Source organism: Solanum dulcamara, chromosome 10 (genome assembly GCF_947179165.1).
Source record: "Solanum dulcamara chromosome 10, daSolDulc1.2, whole genome shotgun sequence".
NCBI classification, from domain to species: Eukaryota; Viridiplantae; Streptophyta; class Magnoliopsida; order Solanales; family Solanaceae; genus Solanum; species Solanum dulcamara.
In genome coordinates this window covers 47119856-47143846 of record NC_077246.1, presented here as the reverse complement: position 1 = coordinate 47143846, position 23991 = coordinate 47119856, and the positions used below count along the sequence as shown (strand labels likewise).

The following is a 23991-nucleotide window of genomic DNA, read 5'->3' as shown; positions in this document are numbered from 1 at the left end:
ATAGTGGATTCACTTCTTGTCTGCTTCCCTTAATCTTTTGTAGCTTCCAATTTGCCAGAGTCTACTCTTGTTTGCTAATGCCATGAACACAACAGAATAGCAAAAGCTCATAATTCAGCACGAAAAGGGCAGTGTAAGAAGTAGATAGGCCACAATCTTGTCTTTTGCAGACAAGTGCAACTCACATAAATTGACTTTCTTTTCCAAAAGTTGCCAGAAATTTTTACTGCACTTTTGGTCATACACAACCAAAAAGAAAAAAGAAAAAGAAGAGGCCTCCCTTTTTTCCTTCTCAATGGGCATATGGAAATCACTCCTGTCCCCTCCTTTGTAAAGATATCTGTAGAACAATTTGACTGAAAATGTTCATCTTAAAATGTGTTTGATTGTATGTCTTCAGACAATTCTGCAGCTTCTGCATACTCCTATCACTGAGGAAGTTTCTAAAACATGTATTTCAAACCATTCCTGAATGATCTCGTATAAAGGGTCAGTAACAGTTGAATATGACTGCCTCTTCTGTGTGAAACACCATACTACAGATCTAACCAGAAAAGGATATGATTGGTGTTTGGTATCTACATAACCCATGAATTTTATGGACTTATTCTGTTCTTATCTTCCTCATCCCATGTGAACTTGTGGCTTCCTCTAAATTCTAATAATCTTCCATTTCTGAGACATCCCCGTTTTGCTATTCTGGTTAAAAAAACATCTTCATGAGCAAACTTCGACAACTGCTTATGCAATAGGGCTTGGTTAAACAAGGTTAATCTGCAAATAAGCAGTCACACTCAAGGTAAACGAGCTCCATTGGTCCCTTCCCGTAGAGTTCACTCATTAATTTCTCTGGTTTCGCACCCAAGGGTGTGGCCTAGTGGTCAATGAATTGGGTAAGAACCATGAGGTCTCAAGTTTAAATCCCATCAGAGACAAAAACACTAGTTGATTTCTTTCCATCTTTCCTAGCCTTGGTGGATAGAGTGACCTGGTACCTGTTGCTAGTGAGAGGTGATAGGAATCCCTCGGAATCAGTCGAGGTGCGCGAAAGCTGGCCCAGACACCATAGTTATCAAAACAATAAATAAAAAATTCTCTGGTTTCTTGGCCTCTAATGAAAGGTAATTGATAGGTGTGGTTGAAAAATTACTTTATCGGAGCCCCAATTTAAATACATATTGCTTGTTCTATCCTCCTAGTCTCTTCTCAAGTATGTTAACTATTGATTTAATTTGAACATTTCCAGCATTACTAAATATTTTGTTGAGACTGAAGCACTGTGACATTAAAGGATATAGGCTGAATTTGCCCCTTATGAACCTTCCTTATTGAGAGTAATTTAGACTTTATCATGTCAATGTGTGGCCCAAAAGATGGCCTCAAACCAAATTAGGAGGAGTGTTTGACATGGGCTGAAAATGAGTGTTCTATCTATGAATAATTGATGTGAAACAGAGATGAATTCCAAATTTATTCTTCACCTATAATCTACTGGCAAACCCTCCAATAACATCTCTCCATAAGCTTGATAAAAGCTTGAACGACTAAAATAAAAAGCACTTGTGAAAATGGAATCTCTTACCTAATTTTTGCCTTGGTTTCTTCACTCCTGTTCTTTTCTTGAGCCGAGGGTTCTATCAGAAACAATCTCTCTACCTCCCAAGGTAGGGGTAAGGTCTGCGTACACACTACCCTACCTAGATCCCTTTGTATTTGTTGGTTTTAATCATTAGCTATCTCGTCATTTAACTTTTAGCTCCATATCCACCATGACATTAGCAATTAGAAACTGTACCCAAAACCTGTTTGCCTCTATCAAAGGCATCTTGAGATTTTGAAATGAGACTTCTGATTATCATTTTCAACCTTATTATGACTAACACCCTTGCAATGATGTTTTACACGTTTCCAACTAAATTGATGCTTGATTAGATGATGATAAATGACGATTACTCGACATGGTATAAGTATGATTAGGATTGTGAGAGGAGAAAATACATTTTCGAACTGTCACTAGAGGATTGAGGAAGAGAAGTTCATAATTGATGATGGATCTAGAGCCAAGCATCATTTTGACCTGATGTGGTTGATGGTGACAATACTAATAATAAATCAAGAGTGTTGCGTTAACTAGCATTCACAATGCTTTTATTTTAAAAATTTGCTCCCATGCTCTAGTTCCGAGGTAATGCATTAAAGTTACTTTTTGAATTAGTGACTGAATTCCGGTGGTCTTCTGATCACCCGAAATCATCTTTTCTCGGTCTTTCCTTTTCTTTTCTTGTTCAGATGGATATTAACATTTATTTTGTGGTCAGTTTCAAGTCTTATCACATTGTGAAATCCGCTAACACAGCAGATTCGTGGTTTGAATGGACTGAAAGGAGCAGAAATTTCATTTCAAGGGTGTCTCTGGACAGGAAAACCTTGGAATGGATCGTACAGATTCTGAGAGAAGCCTCGAAGTACCGATGCAATGGTGTTAAAAGGTGAAAACAAAGAGAGTTTTTCAGAGACCATCTGTGCTAGGAATTTTAATAGCTTTGGCCGTTATATCAGTATCCATGGAAGGAGAAGGGTAGGCCTAATCATTCTGGAAAATACATTCAATGCAGGATGGAACATAATTGCTGAAAAGATTGGTAGGTTTGTTAACTACTCCAATGACCAAACAATGTAAGAGAATAGAGATTGGCAGATAAAGAGATTCCTTATGCGTCAACGCATTGAGAAATCCGGATGGTCTAACAAGGAAGTAGAAGGAGGGCAGTCTTCAAAGGGGGGAGATGTTATTCACATAAAAGAAGAGTTTAAATCTAGTTAGAAAGAGGTGTTGAGTAGATGCCGTTGGTTTATTCTCTGCGAACAAATCCGAAGGACCGACTCTGTCAGATACCAGAAAATGGGCTACTTCTACTTGGAACATGTCCACGGGATGAATATATTTGACATGGGTGATGGAAAATTCCTCTTCGAATTTGCTTCTAATCAACGCTGAACAGGTCATGATGGGGAGATGGCACTGAAAAAACAACATCATTAGTTTCCAATGATGGTTGCCAGTGATAGGGGGTCTGCTCAAGGATTGTCTGCTGAGTTGCGACTCCTGTGCGTTGCTTCTTTGATTTCCTAGAAATCAATGATCCTCCCAACTGTACTACATAGCCTGAAATTGACCTCCTTGTATTTGGGCAGGATGCCCAATCTGAGTCACATAAAGCTACAAAAGTAGTGATGCTATGTTTCTGAAGCAAGATTCGCAGACCTCATGCAACTTTCACATATCTCACCACCGTCAATGCTACTTCCCAGTGTGACACCTTCGGATGCTGCATAAACTGGCTCAGCACCTGAACTGCAAAACAAATGTCAGGTCTAGTGATGGTTAGGTAGATCAATTTCCCAACCAGCTTCTGGTAAGCTGTAATATCTGATAACAGTGGATCATCATTTTTTACTCCAAGTTGATCATAGTCCACTGTAGTAAGCTTAACATTCATCTCCATTGGTGTTGAAGCTGGTTTGGCACCACTCATTCCAACTCCTAAAATTAGCTCTATAGTATACTTCCTTTGATTTATGTGATTGAATTGTATATCTACATAGTGGAGGTTGTGGAGGATGCACATTAAGATAGAAAGTTAGTCGGTAGCAGTATGTCGTCTTGTTATCCGTCTATACTAGTAGTTGTAGTATTCCCTCGGTAATTTCTTGTCCTTCGATTCTGTCATTATTTGTTATTTGTTTTATTTGGATTATCATATTATTTTGTTGTAGTTACTGTCCTGTTACTATTTGCTATTATTGTTACCCTCTTCTATTTCCTGTACGTCTGTTACTTATTTTCTGGACTGCTTTGGACTATTTTTCTTGAGCTGAGGGTCTATCGGAAACATACTCTCTACCTCAGGTAGAGGTAAGATCTGCATACATTCTACCCTTCGTAGACCCCACTTCATTGGGTTATATACTGGGTATGTTGTTGTTGGTTCTTTGTTCTGGAAGGAAACACACACACACACACACACACATAGATTCATTTGATATTCCCAAACTCAACTGTGTAGAACCCAAACAACTTATTTGATGCTTAGCAAACAGTCTTGAACTAGGAGGTCACGGGTTCAAGCCTTGGAAACAGCCTCTGGCAGAAATGCAAGGTAAGGCTGCGTACAATAGACCCTTGTGGTCAGACCCTTCCCCGGACCCTGCGCATAGCGGGAGCCTTAGTGCACCGGGCTGCCCTTTTTTAGCAAACAGTCTTGAACTAAGTTATATTATCTAAATTATGTGATGGTGATCACATGGTTTTCTTCTTGCTCACCACTGGATAGTTCAGAACTTGAATATCTGGGAATTCCATTAACGTTGCTTACTTAAGGAATTTTGTGCAATCAAACTGCTTATATATATACTTCCTCAATTGTATTTTTTACTTGATCCAGTCATTTGGAGTACTATGTGAAGCTCAGTACTTTCAGAATGTCATGCGTGTTGGTTTCAGGATGAGATCAACTCTGGTATGTCTTTCTTAATTCTACAGTGCATGTGCTATTCTTATTTTTAGATTTATCCTCCGGTCTCTTCAGTTTTTAAATAATTCTATACACTTGAGCATACTGCCCACGTGATTGATTTCAATGATATTTTTGTTTTAACTGCCAAGATAAATCATGATGTAACCAATTTCCTTTTTTTTTCCACTACTTTTTTATGTACGATTAAATTCCCCCCATTGCAACAACTCTGACAATATGGCTATGAACACCATAAAAACATCCATCATGACTCTACGACACAAAATTATGCTTTTTGGTAAATGCAGAGTAAAAAATAAAACTTTAGTATACTTTGTTTGACAATCATAATTTTTGTGGAGACAAAAGACAAGCCACTTCACCTTCCACCTTTTGTGCAAACACATTACCCCAGTCAATGTAGTTATTTTCCTACTATTTTTTTCATCTTAAATGTTGAATGAATATTAACTATGACAATTCTAGAAGCTGTTTCTTACTTTGAAGAAATTGCCTATAAAATATTAAGCTGTATATCTTAATGGGATAGTTACGGATATATACTATTCGTCCATCTAGTGTACCAAAAATGGCCGAAGTATACGCTAAATATACACTCGGTTGTATATGTTGTGTATATATGTATATTATATGTATAGGTTTGTATAAATATGTATATTATATGTATAGATATGTAAGATATGTATATGTATATGTATATGTATATGTATATGCATATGTATGTATGTATGTATGTATGTATAGTATATGTTTATTAGTTTGAAGTATACACAACCTATACATTGTGTACATATTTTGTAAACTTGATGGCGCAAAGATATTGGGCTGTATTTTTCTGTATCTTTAAGTTGTATAGAGGATTGCATCATAATCTGTTTTTGGAAGTCTTGAGAGTGGGTTTAATAAAAGTCATTTTTTCGTGTGTTAAGGTCGCTGCCATATTCCGCAAATCTGTAAGATTAACACTTGAGGACCGGAATCAGTTTCCATCTGGAAAAATTACTAATATGATCACAACAGATGCTAACGCACTTCAGGTATGCATGGAACAACAATCTCTTATGTCTTCGTCCCTCCTTTCAATGTGTACAATGGTGCCACATCATAGAAAATTTAGATAAGGCATGAAAGAAAGGTTCAGTTTACTAGTAATTAAGTGTGGGACCATATAATAGCGGTGGAAAATATGAGTGACAGAAGAGATAAGTTCAGATTTACATATTCGACTTTTGTTCTATGTTGAAATTGAATCTGGTACTCCCTTATATCCCATATTATGTTATGCTTTCTATTTGGGAATATCACAAATATCCAACACTTTTGAAGTTCTAGCATTCTCTACAACTTTCACAAGTTTCAAGAATTGAAGTTCATTTTGCTATTCAATATTTTTAAATGATATACATTTTTTTCTTTTGCAAATATTATTCAACAAATATTTCAATATTGTTCTTTATGCTAGTCAAAAGGTATATTCTTCGTCGCCGTTGTAAATAGGAGAGGAAATAAAATTTAGTTCTTCGTTTTTACAAAAACTTCAGCCAAAACAAAATAGGAGCAAGCTTGTGAGACGTGTATTAAAAATTGTTTAGTCTCAGTAACTAGTCAATGTTCCGATGCTCATATCTCTAGTGTTTAACTTACTCTTAAAATGATCTATGCTATTATATCTTCCATATGAAGAATCTATTAAAATGATATATCGGCTTTATTTAACATCCTTAATGATGGACTAAAATATGAAACAGATGCCTCCAAATCGGTTATTAGCAATTAATGGAACCCAAGGGTCTTAGTGAAGTATTTGCTTTTGGGTATCTAGTGTAGGATCTTAGACAAGATTGTATGGCTACTGTTTTACATGCATTATAGATGACTAGCAAAAATTGTGGGCTGAACCCATTGGTGGCCCCTTAAAGTTGGCACCAACTTTCACTTAGACACCTTAACTAGGCTTTGTTCATTGTAGACATCTCATGTTAGGCTCCGCTGTATCATTTTGACACTTCTTGACAATCAACTAAAATTACAAAATATGTGTATTACACTCGCTGATGACGTGGCATGATGACTAATTAAAAGATGACATGTGGCATTTGGGTATAAAATAATAATTGAAAAAACAATTATAAAAAAAAGTAAAAGAAAGACAATTTTTCATAAAAATAAAATAAAAAAAATAAAGCTATTTTCTAAACCCCCACCCCACCAATCTGCCCAACCCCTTCTTCCCCAAGAATTCCCATGCCATAGCCATTTAAACTCCATCACCAGTGACCATCATCTACTCCACATTTTTACCTTTTTTTTTAATTTTTTTTTAATTCATATCAGGTTTATGAATAGAATTCAAGAACAAGAAGCTACACAATATATTATACACCAAAATGCTAATAGTTGTTATCCAAAATAATTGCGATTAAAAAAATACAAAATGAATGGGTAAAATCTGAAATTAATGGACTAAAACGGTAGCGTTTTATTTTTACAAATGAAATGAACAGAGTATTAGATTAACAAATTTGTATAATCGTTGACGAAAAAAATGGAGTTGGTCAAAAATTTCTTGAAACCCAGATCTTATTTCTTCTCTTGATAAACTTTTTCTTCTTCTTTCTTTTGTTTCTATCAACTTTGATTAATATGTCAGATCTATAATTACATTGATATAGTAACATGTTGGGATAAAATCGTGAAGAGAAAATGAAGTTTCATTTTGTTTAAAATATATTTTTGATTTTATACAAAAAGAAAATGTCACATATTCTTAGAGAATGGTGGTGGTCTTCATTTTTTCCGATGAATAAGATACTAATTGTGAAAGATTCGTTAATGGTAGAATATTAAATAGAGAAGATAGAGAAAAAGAATAAAGAAGAAGAAAGGTGAAGAGGAAAAAGGAGGAAATAAAAATAAAATAAAATAAAAATAAAAAGTATGATTTTTTAGGCTCTTCACGCTCCTATTTGGAGTGGAAATCACACAAGTTGCCAAGTCAGCAAAAGTGTCAATGACACAATCCGACCTTACCTTAGGTGTTCAAGATGTACATGGCTTACTTGAGGTGCCTCAGTGAAAAATCGTGTCAACTTCAGGGGCTGCCGATGGGTTCCGCCAAAATTGTGGTTTTCTCATAGAGGTTAATCACTTTTTGTTGGATAACGGCTAATATGATTCTTAATTTTTTCTTTTGAAATTGTAATATGATTTTTAATTTGTTCAGCAAGTATGCCAGCAACTTCATGTTTTATGGTCAGCTCCATTTCGGATTGTCATTGCCATGGTTCTTCTTTACCAGCAACTAGGTCTGGCTTCACTTCTGGGTGCTCTTATGCTAGTATTGATGATCCCAATGCAGGTGGTCTATTCTTCCTCCAAGTCTGAGTTATAACTTGCCACTAGTAGCTTCATCATCTAATCTTTACTTAAAATAGCTTTTTGCAGTGGAGTGCTACTTAAAAACTATTTTCTTGTTACAGTCTACTTAAAAACTATTTTCCTGTTACAGTCTTGCAACTGCATCTAACTGGTTTCTCCAAATTTTAGTTCTCTGAGCAATTGTTAACCTAAACTAGCTTACAAGTTGCTACACCCATTGGTCAATATTATGCTTCTGCACTAGATCGAGCAACCACACTCTGTGTCTTACTCTTTCAAGACACCAAGTTACCTCCTACCATAACTCAATATGTAGATATAGGTCTATCAAAAGGTGATCCTGCCCTATAAGCTTTCGTATATCGAGCAATCTGCAAATGTCGATCCTCAGAGAGTACTCCTTTGCCTAGAGCGTACTTTACTTATTGCAGAATACGGACCACTGCATCCCAATTACTATCACAGTGAGAATCCATAGATTGACTTACAACACTTTCAAGAGAAGAAATGTTTGGTCTAGTCACTTTGAGATAATTCAACTTACCAACCAACCATCTATCTCTTCCGGGATAACTAAGTGGCTCCTTCCGTTCTGGAAGGAATTTAGCATTCAGATCTATAGGTGTGTCAATGGGTTTAGATCCTATCTCCTCAAGGCTATCTAAGGAATACTTTCATTGTGAAATAACAATACTTGATCTGGACTGAGCAACTTCAATACTTAAAAAATACTTCTGTCTGTCGAGGTAGCTGAAAAGAAAGGGGTAGCCCGGTGCACTAAAGCTGCAGCTATGCGCAGGGTCCAGGGAAGGGCCCGACCACAAGGGTCGATGTTTAAAGTTAGTGATACCATCTTGATCAAAGTCAGTGATAACAATTTCGTCAACAAAAATCCAAATAAATTCACAGATCTAGAGCAGAATGCTGATAAAACAGAATGATTTATTTCACTATGAGTCATGCCAAACTCCTAAATTACCAGTTTCAAAAAAAAAAAAAAACTTCTCAAACCAGGCTTGATGAGACTTTTCAGAAGATTGATTGGTACTATTGACATACAAGACTACTAGGCCTCACCTTCCCTAGCATCAAAATGTCTTCCTCAAGGTCACCATGGAGAAAAACATTCCCCACAACTCTAGCTTTAGGCAGCGCGTGAGGGTACATGAGAGTTTTGTTGGGAGGTTTGATTGGGTTTTTATTGCCGGATGATAATGAACCTTATGGTAGTGTTGGGTTTTTCTCAACACCAGTGGAAATAGAGATGGTCTCCCATATTTCATTTGTAAATTTCATAGTGATAATATTTTCCAGCTCTAATACCATGTGAGTAATAATGACCCTTGAGAATATATTATTAATGTATGTTCTCTATTGTATAACACTGAACCCTGTTTATACTTATATTCTACATTGTGCATTATACATACCTTTTCCATTTTGGGACACTAAGTCTACAAATATACATTAGGGGTCGTGTGGTTGTTGGTTAAACTTATGCAATTTTTAGTAATGCAAAGATAAGTTATAAAGAGATTAGTTATGGAGAGTTTAATTATGCAGGGTTTAGTTATTCCATCTTCACCAAACATAAAATTACATAGATTCCCTCATGACTTAGAGCTCATTTGGATTGGCTTATAAGTTACTGATAAGCTGTTTTAAGCTTTTTTGAGTGTTTGACTAGCCAATTTAAAGCCATTTTGTGCTTAAAATAAGCCAAAAAAATAATTGGGTTTATTTGACTTAGCTTCTCTAAAGTAACTTATACGCTGAAAACAACTTATAAGCCAAAAAACAATAAGTTGGGTTATCCCAACTTATTTCTTTTTGGCTTATAAGCTGAAAGAAGCTGCTTTCAGCTTATAAGCTGTTCTAAATAATTTAAGCCAAACAGACACTTATACATGTATTAGTTATGTGGGATTGTAAACCGATAACCAAACACACGCTTGGTCTGTTGAATTTCGTACACAACAATGAAATGCTAGCAAACATAGTATTATTTATGTTGATTTTAATACATGAATAAGTTACTTCTTAACCTGTAACGAGACGACCAATAACTATCTAACAGTCATGTTAAAGACATGCTACCTTCGAGAAACTAGAAGAGGTTGGCGATATAATTTTTATTTTTTTAATTTATTTTTGGAACACCTGTAAGTATATAAATCATAGGGTGTTTTTCATTGAGAATAATGCTTTTGTACGAGATACAATACTTTCTTTATGCATTTATGCAGGAATTTCCCTCTTCAATCAATAAATTTGATCACTTCATAAAGAAGTCCACATTTTACTAATAAACTAAAGATCGAAAGCTTCATTATTTTACTCAATCTTAGTCATTTCAAACTGTTAACAACGATTATGGCACTATAATTTCCTTTTTCAACTGGTCTCTAAAACATATGTGTTTTATCCTTTTGACGCAGACTATTATCGTCAGCTATATGCGAAAACTATCCAAAGAAGGATTGCAATTTACTGACAAAAGGGTTGGTCTAACTAATGAAATAGTTACTGCAATGGATATAGTGAAGTATGGTTTTTTCTTCTCTGTCTTTTTTCCTTCTGTTTCCCTACTTTTTCAGAAGATTTGAAAATGGGTTTGATTTTCTGCGGATTGATATAGATGTTATGCATGGGAGAAAAGCTTCCAATCGAAAGTCCAAGGAATGAGGAATGGTGAACTTTCTTGGTTTAGGAAAGCACAGCTATTGGCAGCGGTATGTTATAACCCCCTTGTGCATAGAATCAAACTAAATTAGCCTGAAGAAAGTTTTTTTGTTTTGGAGTGTCACCTAAGCATTTGGTTCCCTGTATGCCTCATCTTTTCATTGAAACTATGTGATCCAGTAATTGTCAAGGTTTTCCAGAAATCCTGATCTTTAAGAGAAGTTTAACTTTCTAGAATTTTACATTGAGTTTTTTATTAGACACACTTCTGAAGCTATATAAAGCGACAGAATCCGCACAAACCAAACAACTGGAATATTCTAGTGGGTTAGCATTGTGAAAATAGGACATGGGAGAGGAATAATGAACCGGAATTATCTTTTAGTGATGGAGGATTAGGTTTTGCGATGATGGTTTGACATGTTGTCTACATGACCTGATAGGGGACCTTGACTCAAATGACTTTGCATAATTTGCTTAAGATCTGGATCATTCTTTTTCTCATTGTTTATTTTCTTTCCCTCTCTATCAACAGTTCAACAATTTCATGCTGAACAGCATCCCCGTTCTCGTGACAGTGATTTCATTTGGAAGTTTCACTTTGCTTGGTGGAAATTTGACAGCTGCCAGAGCTTTTTCATCGCTCTCTCTCTTTGCAATTCTGAGGTTCCCTTTGAATATGCTTCCGAACGTAATAACTCAGGTTCTTTTTCTCACTCACTAGTATTATCCTCTCGTATAATTTAGCTGTGTGGAGTTCTTTCCCTTAATATAGTATTCTTCATATGTCTGGTTAATTCTAATGCAGTGTATTCTTCCATCCCTCTCATGAATCTCCCTAAACATCACTTCCTAGTTACTCCCTCTGTGCTTTGTCTACATCAATTTACTAACATTAACCACTGTGAGTAGAAGATCCTGCAGAACAATACTTCCCTTTATTGAGGAATACACTACATAGGTATATGGGCCTCAGTATCTCAGCATTCTACATGGAATCATAAATCATCCAAACTATTTCTTTGATATCAACGTCATATAATAATGAGGAGAAAGTTCTTGAGAATGCGTGCAAGTGTTTGTTGACAGACTTGCTATGTACTGTTGTGGACGTGGTAGACAAGATTATTAATTTGTTTTCCTTTTCAATTGGTTAAAATTACCAATTAGTCATTCATTAAAAATTGGGTTATCACATATTGTTCCGTCTGTCTTACATACAGGTTGTAAATTCAAATGTGTCATTGCAACGAATGGAGGAGTTGTTTTTAGCTGACGAGAGAGTGCTCTTACCTAATCCACCACTTGAACCTGGGTTTCCTGTGATTTCAATCAGTGGTGGATTCTTTTCATGGGATTCTAAGGTCTAGCTCTTCTATCTGTTAAGTTGCACTAAGCCACTGGAAAAGTATTCTTTTACACATGAAACTGGTGGTTGCATAGTTCTAAGCAGCTTTATCATCATTTGATTTTTCCTAGCCAAAGTATTTATTCTAGCGCAAGTCCATGTGGATCTAGAATATTGTGTTAATGCACGAAGGACCTTGAAACTACTTGCTTGTAGCAATGCATTCCTATGGCTTTCTTTGAAATGCATTTCAATTGTATGCTTGCCAATGGTTACTATAAAACTCTTACAAATCATTAATTATCATGATGTGTGCTGCATGGAATCTCTCTAGTGTAGCAAATGTGTGGAAAATCTAATAAGTGAAGTAATTTGAAAAGTTTGGTATCTAGAAATTCATTTGTTTCGTTTAGAATACCAGGAGCCCTATGAATTAGGCAACAAACACAAAGAATTGGTTATCTGGGATGGAATTGAGGTAAGGCGGAAAAAAGATTGGCTAACTGGAAGACACAATACTTGTCTCTTGGAGGTGGGCTCACTTTGATAAATGCAGTTACTTCCCACATATGTGATGTCCCTGTTCCCCATTCCATGTGGCCAAGAAGTTGGACAGATGAAGAAGGAATTTTCTTTGGTTTGGGAACAAGGAAGGAAAGGGGTATCACTTAATAGAATGGAAGACTGCACAATTACACAAGGAGGCTGATGGTTTAGGAGTCATGAATCTAAAAATGCAGAATGATTGCTTGCTTATGAAATGGTTATGGAGATTTAATGTAAATGAACAGGCTCTATGGAAGGAGGTAATCTTGAATAAGTATGGCCAGACATATCAATGGTGTACCAATGCAGTATCAACCACCTATGAAACATCGGTATGGAGATCTATAAGGAATATTTGGCCTAGACTAGTTAAGAATTCATGTTATGAGGTGGATGCTGGCAACAATATACTATTTTGGGAGGACTTATGGATTGGACCGGAAGTTTTAATGCGAGCTTTCCCTGATTTGGTCAATAGATGCACTAACCTTGAGGTTACAGTGGCTGATAATTGGTCCCCACAGGGATGGAATTCTTCTTCAGGAGGCATCTTAATGACTGGGAAGTGGGCAGGTTCGTGGCGCTATTGCAGATGATTGATGGTTCAAAGGCACCACTATAGAGGATGAAACTTTTAGATGGAAACATGATAAAGATGACAAGTTCTCTGTAGGTAGAATCTATAGGAAAGAGGTATCCAGGATGCCTGAGAACAAAATAGGTCCTTGGAAGCATGTTTGAGAAAGTATGGCTCCTACTAAAGTTAAGTGTTTTGCTTAGTTAGTAAGCAGGAAAGCTTGCGTCACCCATGAGATCCTACAGAAAAAGGGATTGCCAATTGTATTCAGATGCATGTTATGCAGTGAGGCTAGAGAGACGAATAACCATCTGTTTCTCCATTGTAAAGTCACATCTCAGCTTTGGACTATGTTCCTCAGTTTAACAGAGACCAAATGGTCAATGCTAGAGCACACAACAAACTTGTTAAGTTGCTGTATTACGAGAGGGGGACCAACTATCAGCCATAAGTTGAACCATTGTATACTTACATGCGAATATACGAATAAGGTGAGCGACCCATAAGGTGAATCATTCTATGCTGACATGCGAATAAATGAATAAATGGAGAGAACACCACTGACAGTCTCAATATATAGATAAGTGCGGAAGCATTACTAACTCTGCCAATACAACCCAAAAAGGCAGTCATGGAGCTACTATATTTGAATACAAAATACGAGTTGCAGCTCAGAAATAAGATACCAAGTCTGCTAAAAGATAAAGAAGCCCCCATGATCTAATGGCGACATCAAGTGGAAGGGACTAATGAAAGCTGGAAGTTAATGATTGGTTACTTGGTCACCACCTGCACACACCTAAACAACAAGCAGCATGGGTGTAAAGACCCAGTGAGATCATCGACTAATTCTCACCTTACCCCTGGGGCAAGTCCTACAAATCACTGGTATTGCATAAAGGCACAACAAAGCTAATAATATACATATACTGTGTTGAATCTGAAATCATGAATACAAACAAGTAAATCATGATAATATTGAATCTGGAATCTGCTCATGGGACATGGTACATAAATATACATGTCTTTAAAGCACCAGGGCCAAATGGTTACTCCATGGCTTTTATGAGAAATATAGGAGAAATATTATTGAATTGTATACGAACAATATTGCACAAAGACCCTATTTATAGACACTATAAAACAATCCTTATCCAAGTAGGATACTATAAACTATTCCTATTTCTATTCCTATTCTAAGTAGGATTGTGTACACCTTTTCCTATTCTAACACTCCCCTTCAAGTTGGTGCATACAAATCACATGTACCTAGCTTGTTAACAACAACAACAACAACAACAACAACAACATACCTAGTGTAATCCCACAAGTGGGGTCTGTGGAGGGTAAGATGTACGCAGACCTTACCACTACTTCATGGAGATAGAGAGACTGTTTCTGAAAGACCCTCGGTTCAAAAGTCACAGTCCCAAGTAAGAGAGAAAAACAATATATATAGCATAATGGCAAAATAAAAAAGCGATGTGAAATTTTATAAGGCAAGAACAATAACGATAGCAAAGTAATGTGATAATCAAAGGCAATAACAACACAACTATGAAGGCATGCCTAGACCTACAACCCCCTTAAACCGACACCTGGCAAGGCACCATTCTATCCCAACTAGCTTTCTACCCTAATCCGCGACCTCCACTCATTTCTATCTAAGGTCATGTCCTTGGTGATATGGAGTAGCGCTATATCTTGTCTAATTATCTCTCTCTAATACTTTTTCGGTCTACCCCTACCCCTTCGCATAACCCCCAACTCCAATCGCTCACGCCTCCTAGCTGGGGTGTCGACACCCCTCCTCTGCACATGCCCAAACCATCTCAGTCTCGCTTCTCTCATCTTGTCTTCCACATATACCATTCCTACCTTCTCCCGAATAACCCCATTCCTAATCTTATCACTCTTAGTGTGTCTGTACCTAGCTTGTTACAAATATAATTAATACGAGGATCGGTGAGGGACTTGATGAAGATATCTGCAAGTTGATCACTTGATTTCACAAACTTTGTAACAATATCTCCTAAGAGTATCTTTTCTCTGACAAAGTGACAATCAATCTCAATGTGCTTAGTCCTCTCATGAAACACTGGATTTGATGCAATATGAAGGGCTGCTTGATTATCATACACAAGTTCCATACGACTGGTTTCTCCAAGTTTTAGTTCTCTCTGCAACTGTTTGATCCAATCTAGCTCACAGGCTGCTACAGTCATTACTCGATATTTTGCTTCTACACTAGATCGAGTAACCAGACTCTGTTTCTTACTCATCCACAACACCAAATTACCTCCTACTAAAATACAATATCCAAATTTAGAACGTCTATCAAAGGGTGATCCTCTCCAATCAACATCTGTATATCCGGTGATATGCTCATGTCCGTGATCCTCGAAGAGTAGTCCTTTACCGGGAGTTGACTTTATATATCGCAGAATATGAATAACTGCATCCCAATGACTATCACAAGGAGAAGTGGAAAAGAGATGTCAGGTTTAGTCACTGTGAGATAATTCAACTTTCCAACTAGCCGTTTATACCTTTCAGGATTACTGAGTGACTCTCCCTGTCCTAGGAGTTTAACATTCAGATCTATAGGAGTGCCAATGGGTCTACATCCCATCATTCGTTTCATGTCTAAGGCATACTTGCGTTGAGAAATAACAATACCTGATCTAGGCTGAGCAACCTCAATACTTAGAAAATACTTCAGTCTGCCGAGGTCTTTAGTCTGAAAATGCTGAAAGAGATTTTGCTTCAAATTAGTGATACCATCTTGATCATTGCCGGTGATAACGATATCATCAACGTAAACAACTAAATAAATACACAGATCTGGTGCAGAATGTCGATAAAAGGCAAAGTGATTAGCTCCACTACGAGTCATGCCAAATTGCTGAATTATTGTGCTGAACTTCCCAAACCAGGCTCGAGGAGACTATTTAAGACCATAGAGTGACCTACGCAATCAACATACAAGGGTACTAGACTCCCCCTAAGCAACAAAATAAGGTGGTTGCTCCATATAGACTTCAACCTCAAGATCACCATGCAAAAAAGCATTCTTAATGTCCAACTGATGAAGAAGCCAATGAAGAACGACAACTACAACAAACAACAACAACGACCCAGTGAAATCCCACAATGTGGGGACTGGAGAGAGTGGAGTGTACGCAGACCTGACACCTACCAAGGTAGGACGGCTGTTTCCAAGCGACCCTCGGCTCAGTAAAATCAGATAAGAAAGAATTCAGATAAGAATAAGGAGTTCAAAGCGATATAGAAACGATATAGAAAAGCAAGATAGGGCAATCAAAGTACAGAAAGTAATGAAAGTAATAAATGATAATAGATATCAAACCATAGGAAATTATAGTGCGCTAATACGCCTACTAATAAAAGAGAATAACGAGACTATGAACTAGCCTTCTACCCTAATGTGGGTCCTCCACACCCTCCTATCTAAGGTCATGTTCTCGGTAAGTTGTAACTGCGCCATGCCCTGTCTAATCACCTCTCCCCAATATTTCTTCGGCCTACCCCTACCTCTTCTAAAATCATCCATGGCTAACCTCTCACACCTCCGCACTAGGGCAGCTGTGTCTCTTCTCTTGACATGTCCAAACCATCTCAGTCGCATTTCCCGCATCTTGTCTTCCACCGAGGCGACTCCTACCTTGTCCGGAATAGCCTCATTTCTAATTCTATCACTCCTGGTACGCCCACACATCCATCTCAACATTCTCATTTCAGCAACTTTCATCTTTTGAATGTGAGATACCTTAATTGGCCAACACTCCGCCTCGTATAACATAGCCGGTCTAACCACCACTTTGTAGAACTTGCCCTTAAGTTTTGGAGGCACCTTCTTGTCACATAGCACCCCAGAAGCAAGCCTCCATTTCATCCACCCTACCCCAATACGATGTGTGACATCTTCGTCAATCTCTTCGCTGCCTTGCATAATAGACCCAAGGTACTTGAAACTACTTTTCTTTTGGATGGCCTGGTCACCAAGCCTAACTTCCGTGCTAACCTCCTGAGGTGTCTCACTGAACTTGCACTCTAAGTACTCTGTCTTGTTCCTACTCAGCTTAAACCCTTTACACTCCAAGGTCTGTCTCCAATCCTCTAGCTTAGCGTTAACACCGCTACGAGTCTCATCGATCAAGACTATGTCATCCGCAAGAAGCATACACCATGGTACCTCACCCTGAATTTGTCGCGTCAATCCGTCCATCACCAAGGCAAATAAAAATGGACTAAGAGCTGATCCTTGATGCAACCCCATCAAAACTGGAAAATGCTCTGAGTCTCCTCCGATTGTCCTTACCCTGGTTTTGGCACCCTTATACATGTCCTTGATCACCCTAATGTATTCCGCAGGTACACCTTTAGCCTCCAAACATCTCCATAGTATCTCTCGTGACACTTTATCGTAGGCTTTTTCTAGGTCGATGAATACCATATGCAAGTCCCTCTTCATCTCCCTATACTGTTCCACCAGTTTCCTCATGAGATGGATGGCTTCTGTAGTTGAGCGTCCCGGCATAAATTCGAACTGGTTCTCTGAAATAGATACGCCTCTCATTAACCTCATCTCCACCACTCTTTTCCACACTTTCATAGTATGACTTAGAAGCTTAATACCTCTATAGTTATTGCAACTCTGGATATCCCCCTTATTTTTGTATAGAGGGATCATTACGCTCGACCGCCATTCTTCGGGCATCGCTGCCGTCTTAAAGATGATATTAAATAACCTAGTCAGCCACTCTAAACCTGCCGAGCTCGCGCTCTTCCAAAATTCCACAGGAACCTCGTCAGTTCCGATCGCTCTTCACCAGCGCATCCTACGAATAACACCCTTAACCTCCTTGACCGTAATACTCTTGCAACACCCAAAATCGTGAGGCCTCCCTGTATTTTCCAAATCTCCCAAAACAATCTCTCGGTCCCCTTCCTCATTCTAGAGTTTATGGAAGTAGGACTGCCATCTCTGTTTAATGAGGGTCTCGTCTACCAAAACTTTTTCATGCTCGTCCTTAATGCACTTCACTTGATCCACATCGCGTGCCCTTCTCTCCCGCGCCCTAGCTAGCCTGAACAATTTCCTATCCCCGCCTTTCTCTTCTAGTTCAGCGTAAAGGCGTTCAAAAGCTGCCGTTTTTGCCATCGCAACCGCCGACTTTGCCTCCTTCCTTGCTATCTTATAGAGTTCCCCATTCGTCCACTTCTCCACCTCATCCTTGCTTTCCATCAACTTCGCATACACCATCTTCTTTGCTTCCACCTTCCCTTGCACTTCTCCATTCCACCACTAGTCCCCTCGATGCCGACTACGACTAACTGTCGAGACTCCCAGCACTTCCCTTGCTACAACCCTAATACAATTAGCCGTCCTATCCCACATACTGTCCGTATCCCCGCTACTATCCCAGGCCCCCATATCATTCAATTTCTCTCCCATCTCCAAGGCACTAGCCGTGGTCAAACTCCCCCATCTGATCCTAGGACGGTCATCCCCGACCCTCCTCTTCCTCGTCATCTTGATCCCTAAATCCATCACCAAGAGCTTATGTCGGGTTGTAAGGTTGTCGATCGGGATGACCTTATAGTCTTTGCACAGACCTTTGTCATCCTTCCTAAGGAGTAAATAATCTATCTGAGTCTTACTTACCGAACTACGGAAGGTTACCAAGTGGTCCTCCTTCTTCGGGAAACTCGAATTGGCTATCACCAACCCAAAAGCTCTTGCGAAATCCAAAAGTGAAACTCCTTCTGCATTTCTGACCCCGAAGCCAAAGCCTCCATGCACATCATCGTACCCTCCCGAAATAGACCCGGTGTGCCCATTGAAATCCCCTCCTACGAAAAGCTTCTCAGTAGGCGGTATGCCTCCCACTAGCTCATCCAAATCCTCCCCAAAACGCCTCTTATCCTCCTCGCTTAAACCCGCATGCGGTGCATAAGCGCTAATAATGTTCAACGTGATCCCTTCAACGACCAGCTTAATCGACATCATCCTGTCAATGACTCTCCTAACCTCCACCACCTAATCCCTTAAATCACTGTCTACTAAAATGCCTACCCCATTCCTGTACTTTGATCTACCAAAGAACCAAAGCTTATACCCGTCTACCTCCTTAGCTTTAGAGCCTATCCATTTGGTCTCTTGGACACAAGCTACATTAATCTTCCTTTTCTTTAGAATCTTAACTAGCTCTATGGATTTTCTCGTTAACGTCCCAATGTTCCAAGAACCTACTCTCAGTTTAGACGCTCCTTTATCCCACTTACCCCTCTTTTCCCTCGGCCCTGTCCCCATCCCCGAGCGAGAACATGACCCTAGTCTACCATCACTATCCAAAGCCACGAAGACGCGTATAAACTAATAAATTATTCAGAGGTCAAGTTAGTAAAATGTAACTACAAGTGTATAGGCAAAGAATAGATATAAAAAGGATAAAAGATGTGGAAATCGGAGGTACCAACTCCAATCGAAAATGAACCTGACCTCCGCCGAAAGTGAGCTCCTCGGTGTGCCCAGATATGACCAGCCATGTTCCCAGACACAAAACTAGTGTCTTCGCCTACTTAGGAAATCAATGTGCGGCAATGACTTGATCTGCAACTTGGATTAACAAAAAGAAGTCCAGTCGGTACTTTCTTCAAACATTTGATCTGCAAATGATAGTCCTTCTCCTGAAAAACCTCAAAAGAAAGAAAGCTACTATTTCTACTTGTTGAAGATGGGTTAGCAATACCAATGCGAGGTAAATTGCAGAAAACAAAACCCCACAAATTAGAAAGCAATAAACTGCCGAAAACAAAACAAAATCAATTGAATACACATAGTATTAACTACCAAGAACCAAACTTCAAATACATCAAAATAGAACAAAATAACTTCAAGAAAACCAAACCCCACAAATCAGAAAACCAATAAACTGCAAAAAAGGATGAAACCAAAAGGAAAGTTTTGTAAATACCTCAAAGTTCTAAATACAACAACAACAACAACAACAACAACAACAACAACCCAGTGAAATCCCACATTGTAGGGTCTGGGGAGGGTAAAGTGTACGCAGACCTGACTCCTACCAATGTAGGACGGCTGTTTCCGAAAGACCCTCGGCTCAATAGAAGCAAAGAAAAAGGTCAGACAAGAGTATTAAAAGTAGAGAAGTAGATAACGAAATAATCAAAGCACAAAAAGAAGGATGTATTATTAGATAATAACCTAAATACCATAGATCTGAGTACAAGAAATCATAGTGCATTAATACGCCTACGGATAAGGGGGGAAAATGCCACTATGTGCTAGCCTTCTACCCTAATGTGTGTCCTCCACACCCTCCTATCTAAGGTCATATCCTCGATAAGTCGTAAATGCGTCATGTCCTGTCTGATCACCTCTCTCCAATATTTCTTTGGCCTACCCCTACCTCTTCTGAAACCATCCATGGCCAACCTCTTACATCTCCGCACTGGTGCATCTAGGACTCTCCTCTTCACATGCCCAAACCATCTCAGTCGCGTCTCTCGCATCTTGTCTTCCACCGAGGCCACTCCTACCTTGTCTCGAATAGCCTCATTTCTAATCCTGTCACTCCTGGTATGCCCACACATCTATCTCAACATTCTCATCTCGGCGACTTTCATCTTTTGCACGTGGGAGACCTTAACTGGCCAACACTCTGCCCCGTATAACATAGCTGGTCTAACCACCACTTTGTAGAACTTGCCCTTAAGTTGTGGTGGCACCTTCTTGTCACACAACACACCGGAGGCGAGCCTCCATTTCCTCCATCTGCCCCAATACGATGTGTGACATCCTCGTTGATCTCCTCGTTGCGTTGCATTATAGAACCAAGGTACTTAAAACTACTTTTCTTTTGGATGGCTTGGTCCCCGAGCCTAACTTCCGTGCCAACCTCCTGAGGTGTCTCACTGAACTGGCACTCTAGGTACTCTGTCTTGGTCCTACTCAGCTTAAACCCTTTAGACTCCAAGGTGCGTCTCCAATCTTCCAGCTTAGCGTTAACTCCGCTACGAGTCTCATCGATCAAGACTATGTCATCCGCAAGAAGCATACACCATGGTACCTCACCCTGAATTTGTCGCGTCAATCCGTCCATCACCAAGGCAAATAAAAATGGACTAAGAGCTGATCCTTGATGCAACCCCATCAAAACTGGAAAATGCTCTGAGTCTCCTCCGATTGTCCTTACCCTGGTTTTGGCACCCTTATACATGTCCTTGATCACCCTAATGTATTCCGCAGGTACACCTTTAGCCTCCAAACATCTCCATAGTATCTCTTATGGGACTTTATCGTAAGCCTTTTCTAAGTCGATGAATACCATATGCAAGTCTCTCTTCCTCTCCCTATATTGCTCCATTAGTCTCCTCATAAGATGGATGGCTTCCGTAGTTGAGCGTCCCGGCATAAATTCGAACTGGTTCTCTGAAATAGACACGCCTCTCCTCACCCTCATCTCCACCACTCTTTCCCACACTTTCATAGTATGGCTTAGAAGCTTGATACCTCTATAGTTATCGCAACTCTGGCTATCCCCCTTGTTTTTGTATAGAGGGATCATGATGCTCGACCTCCATTCTACGGGCATCGTTGCAGTCTAAATACAAAATTTCCTAAATGTACTAAATGTAAAATGTACTAAATACAAAATGTACTACAAGTGTATGGACAAAGAATAGATATGAAAACCGGAGGTACCAACTCCGGTTGAAATGAACCTGGTTGCCGTTGAAAAACGTTGTTCACGTCGGAAAACACTTAGCAGTGAAGAAATCTGAGCTTCTGAATCTGATTGAATCTCTGGACGTCACTGGAATCTGCTTGGAGCTGCCGGAATTTGGACAACCTGTTTCGCCGGAAGATGCTAGGAGATGAGGAAGAGTTTGTCGAGATGGAAAGCCGTTGAAGATGAGAGGGAGCTTGGTGCTGCTTGGGTGCTTTTGTTCCGGTATGGTGGTCGCCGGCGAGATAGATAATGTTGCCGCGGTCACTCTCCTGCTTGTTACCTGTGGTTGCGTCGAGCAAGGAAGAGGAAAGGGAGAGAGGAAGAGGGAGGGGGAGGAGAGAGAGCGGGACGAGGGAGATACTTGGTGGATTCCGACGGAAGTGCCGTTGTCGGCGTAAGAGGAAGCTTGAATATAGCCGTTGTCGGCGTGTTAGTCAAAATAAAGAAATTTACATCAATTGCAATTTATAGATAGAAAAAAACAGACATATGCTATTTTAGCCACGGGAGCAAAAGTATCACTATAATCTAGCCCAAATATCTGAGTTCCTGACCATTTGGGCCAATTTTTACTGCATAAATCCAATGAAAGCCAGCAGTTGATTTACCTGCAGGAGGGAAAACAATCTCCCAAGTACCACTCGTATGTCAATTATACATCTCATCAATCATAGCCTGCCTCTATCCAGAATGAGAAAGTACTTCACCTGTAGTCTTAGAAATAGAAATAAAGGACAAAGATGATACAAAGGAATAATGTGGCGAGGATAGATGATGATATCTCAAGAAAGTATAATGTGGGTTAGCATTTCGAGTGGATCGTATACCTTTTTGAAGTGCAATCGATTGGCTGGAAGGAGGCAAGTCCGTAGTAGGAATAGGGTCTGGCACTTGACATGAATCATATGGGACTACAGTTGGACACGGACGACGGTGATAAGTCAGGAGTGGTGGCACTACAACTGGAGATGTAGGAGAGACCATAGATTCCTCAAAAGTCGGTATAGGTAAGACCTCAGATACATCATGATGATCAGAAGATGTATAGTAAGGTTGAGATTCAAAGAATGTGACATTGGCGGACATAAGGTATCGATGAAGTTTAGGTGAATAACAGCGATACCCTTTTTGAACTTGAGAGTAACCAAGAAAGACATATTTGAGGGCACGAGGGGCTAATTTATCTTTCTCTGGGGCTAAGTTATGAACAAAGCATGTGCTCTCAAAGACACGAAGGGGGATAGAGTAAAGACGTGACTAAGGAAATAGTATGGAATGTGGAACCTGATTCTGAATAGAGGATCAGGGCATTCTATTAATTAAATATCAAGACGCAAAGAATGCATCTCCCTAAAAATGCAATGGAACATGAGATTCAATGAGAAGAGTGCCAGCGGTCTCAATGAAATGCCTATTCTTCCTTTCTTCTACACCATTTTGTTTAGGGGTGTACGGACAAGATGTTTGGTGAATAATTCAATGGTGAGTCATAAATTCTTGAAATTGGGAGGATAAGTATTCTAAGGCATTATCACTACGAAAAGTACGAATAGAAACACCAAATTGATGTTGTATTTCAGCAAAGAAACTTTTGAATATAGAAAATAACTCAGAACGATCTTTCATTAAGAAAACACATGTCCATCTTGAATAATCATCAATAAAACTAACAAAATAACAAAATCCTAAGGGTGAACTAACTCTACTAGGATCCCAAATATCAGAATGAACTTATAAAGAAATAGACTCTGAATGACCCTCAGTATTATGTGAAAATGTAGCACGAGTGTGTTTCCCAAGTTGACACGACTCACAGTCTAAACTAGACAAACTAGGCACCATCTTTTGTTGCTTGGATAGACTCGAATGTCCCAAACATTTGTGAATTAGGTCTGGAGGATCTGTAACGGAGCATGCTGTGAAGGAATTTGAAAAGGTAAGATAGTAAAGGACTTGTGATTCATGTCTTGTGCCAATCGTCTATCTTGTACTGCGGTTCTGCATGAGTAAAAATCATCAAAAAAGAACATGCCACAATATAAGGCACGCGTCAAACGACTAACGGATGTCAGATTACAAGGAGAGCTAGGGACATAAAGAGTCTAGAGTGACAAAAGATAAGGGTTTAGCTTTTCCAACCCC

The 23991-nt window shown here is 39.1% G+C and overlaps 1 protein-coding gene across 4 annotated transcripts in view; it reads left to right on the top strand.

Annotated features, from left to right (window-relative positions):
* Window positions 1-23991, top strand: part of LOC129871280 (ABC transporter C family member 12-like) — a 60212-nt gene that overhangs the window by 16347 nt on the left and 19874 nt on the right. The window contains exons 11-17 of one of the 4 annotated variants that reach the window (XM_055946183.1): window positions 4446-4520; window positions 5468-5575; window positions 7762-7896; window positions 10355-10461; window positions 10555-10648; window positions 11134-11289; window positions 11822-11962. In XM_055946183.1, coding sequence (XP_055802158.1) covers window positions 4446-4520; window positions 5468-5575; window positions 7762-7896; window positions 10355-10461; window positions 10555-10648; window positions 11134-11289; window positions 11822-11962 — 816 coding nt within the window. Of the gene's footprint in view, window positions 1-4445; window positions 4521-5467; window positions 5576-7761; window positions 7897-10354; window positions 10462-10554; window positions 10649-11133; window positions 11302-11821; window positions 11963-23991 lie in introns of all 4 variants that reach the window. The other 3 variants (XM_055946182.1, XM_055946184.1, XM_055946185.1) reach the window with 3 other exon arrangements.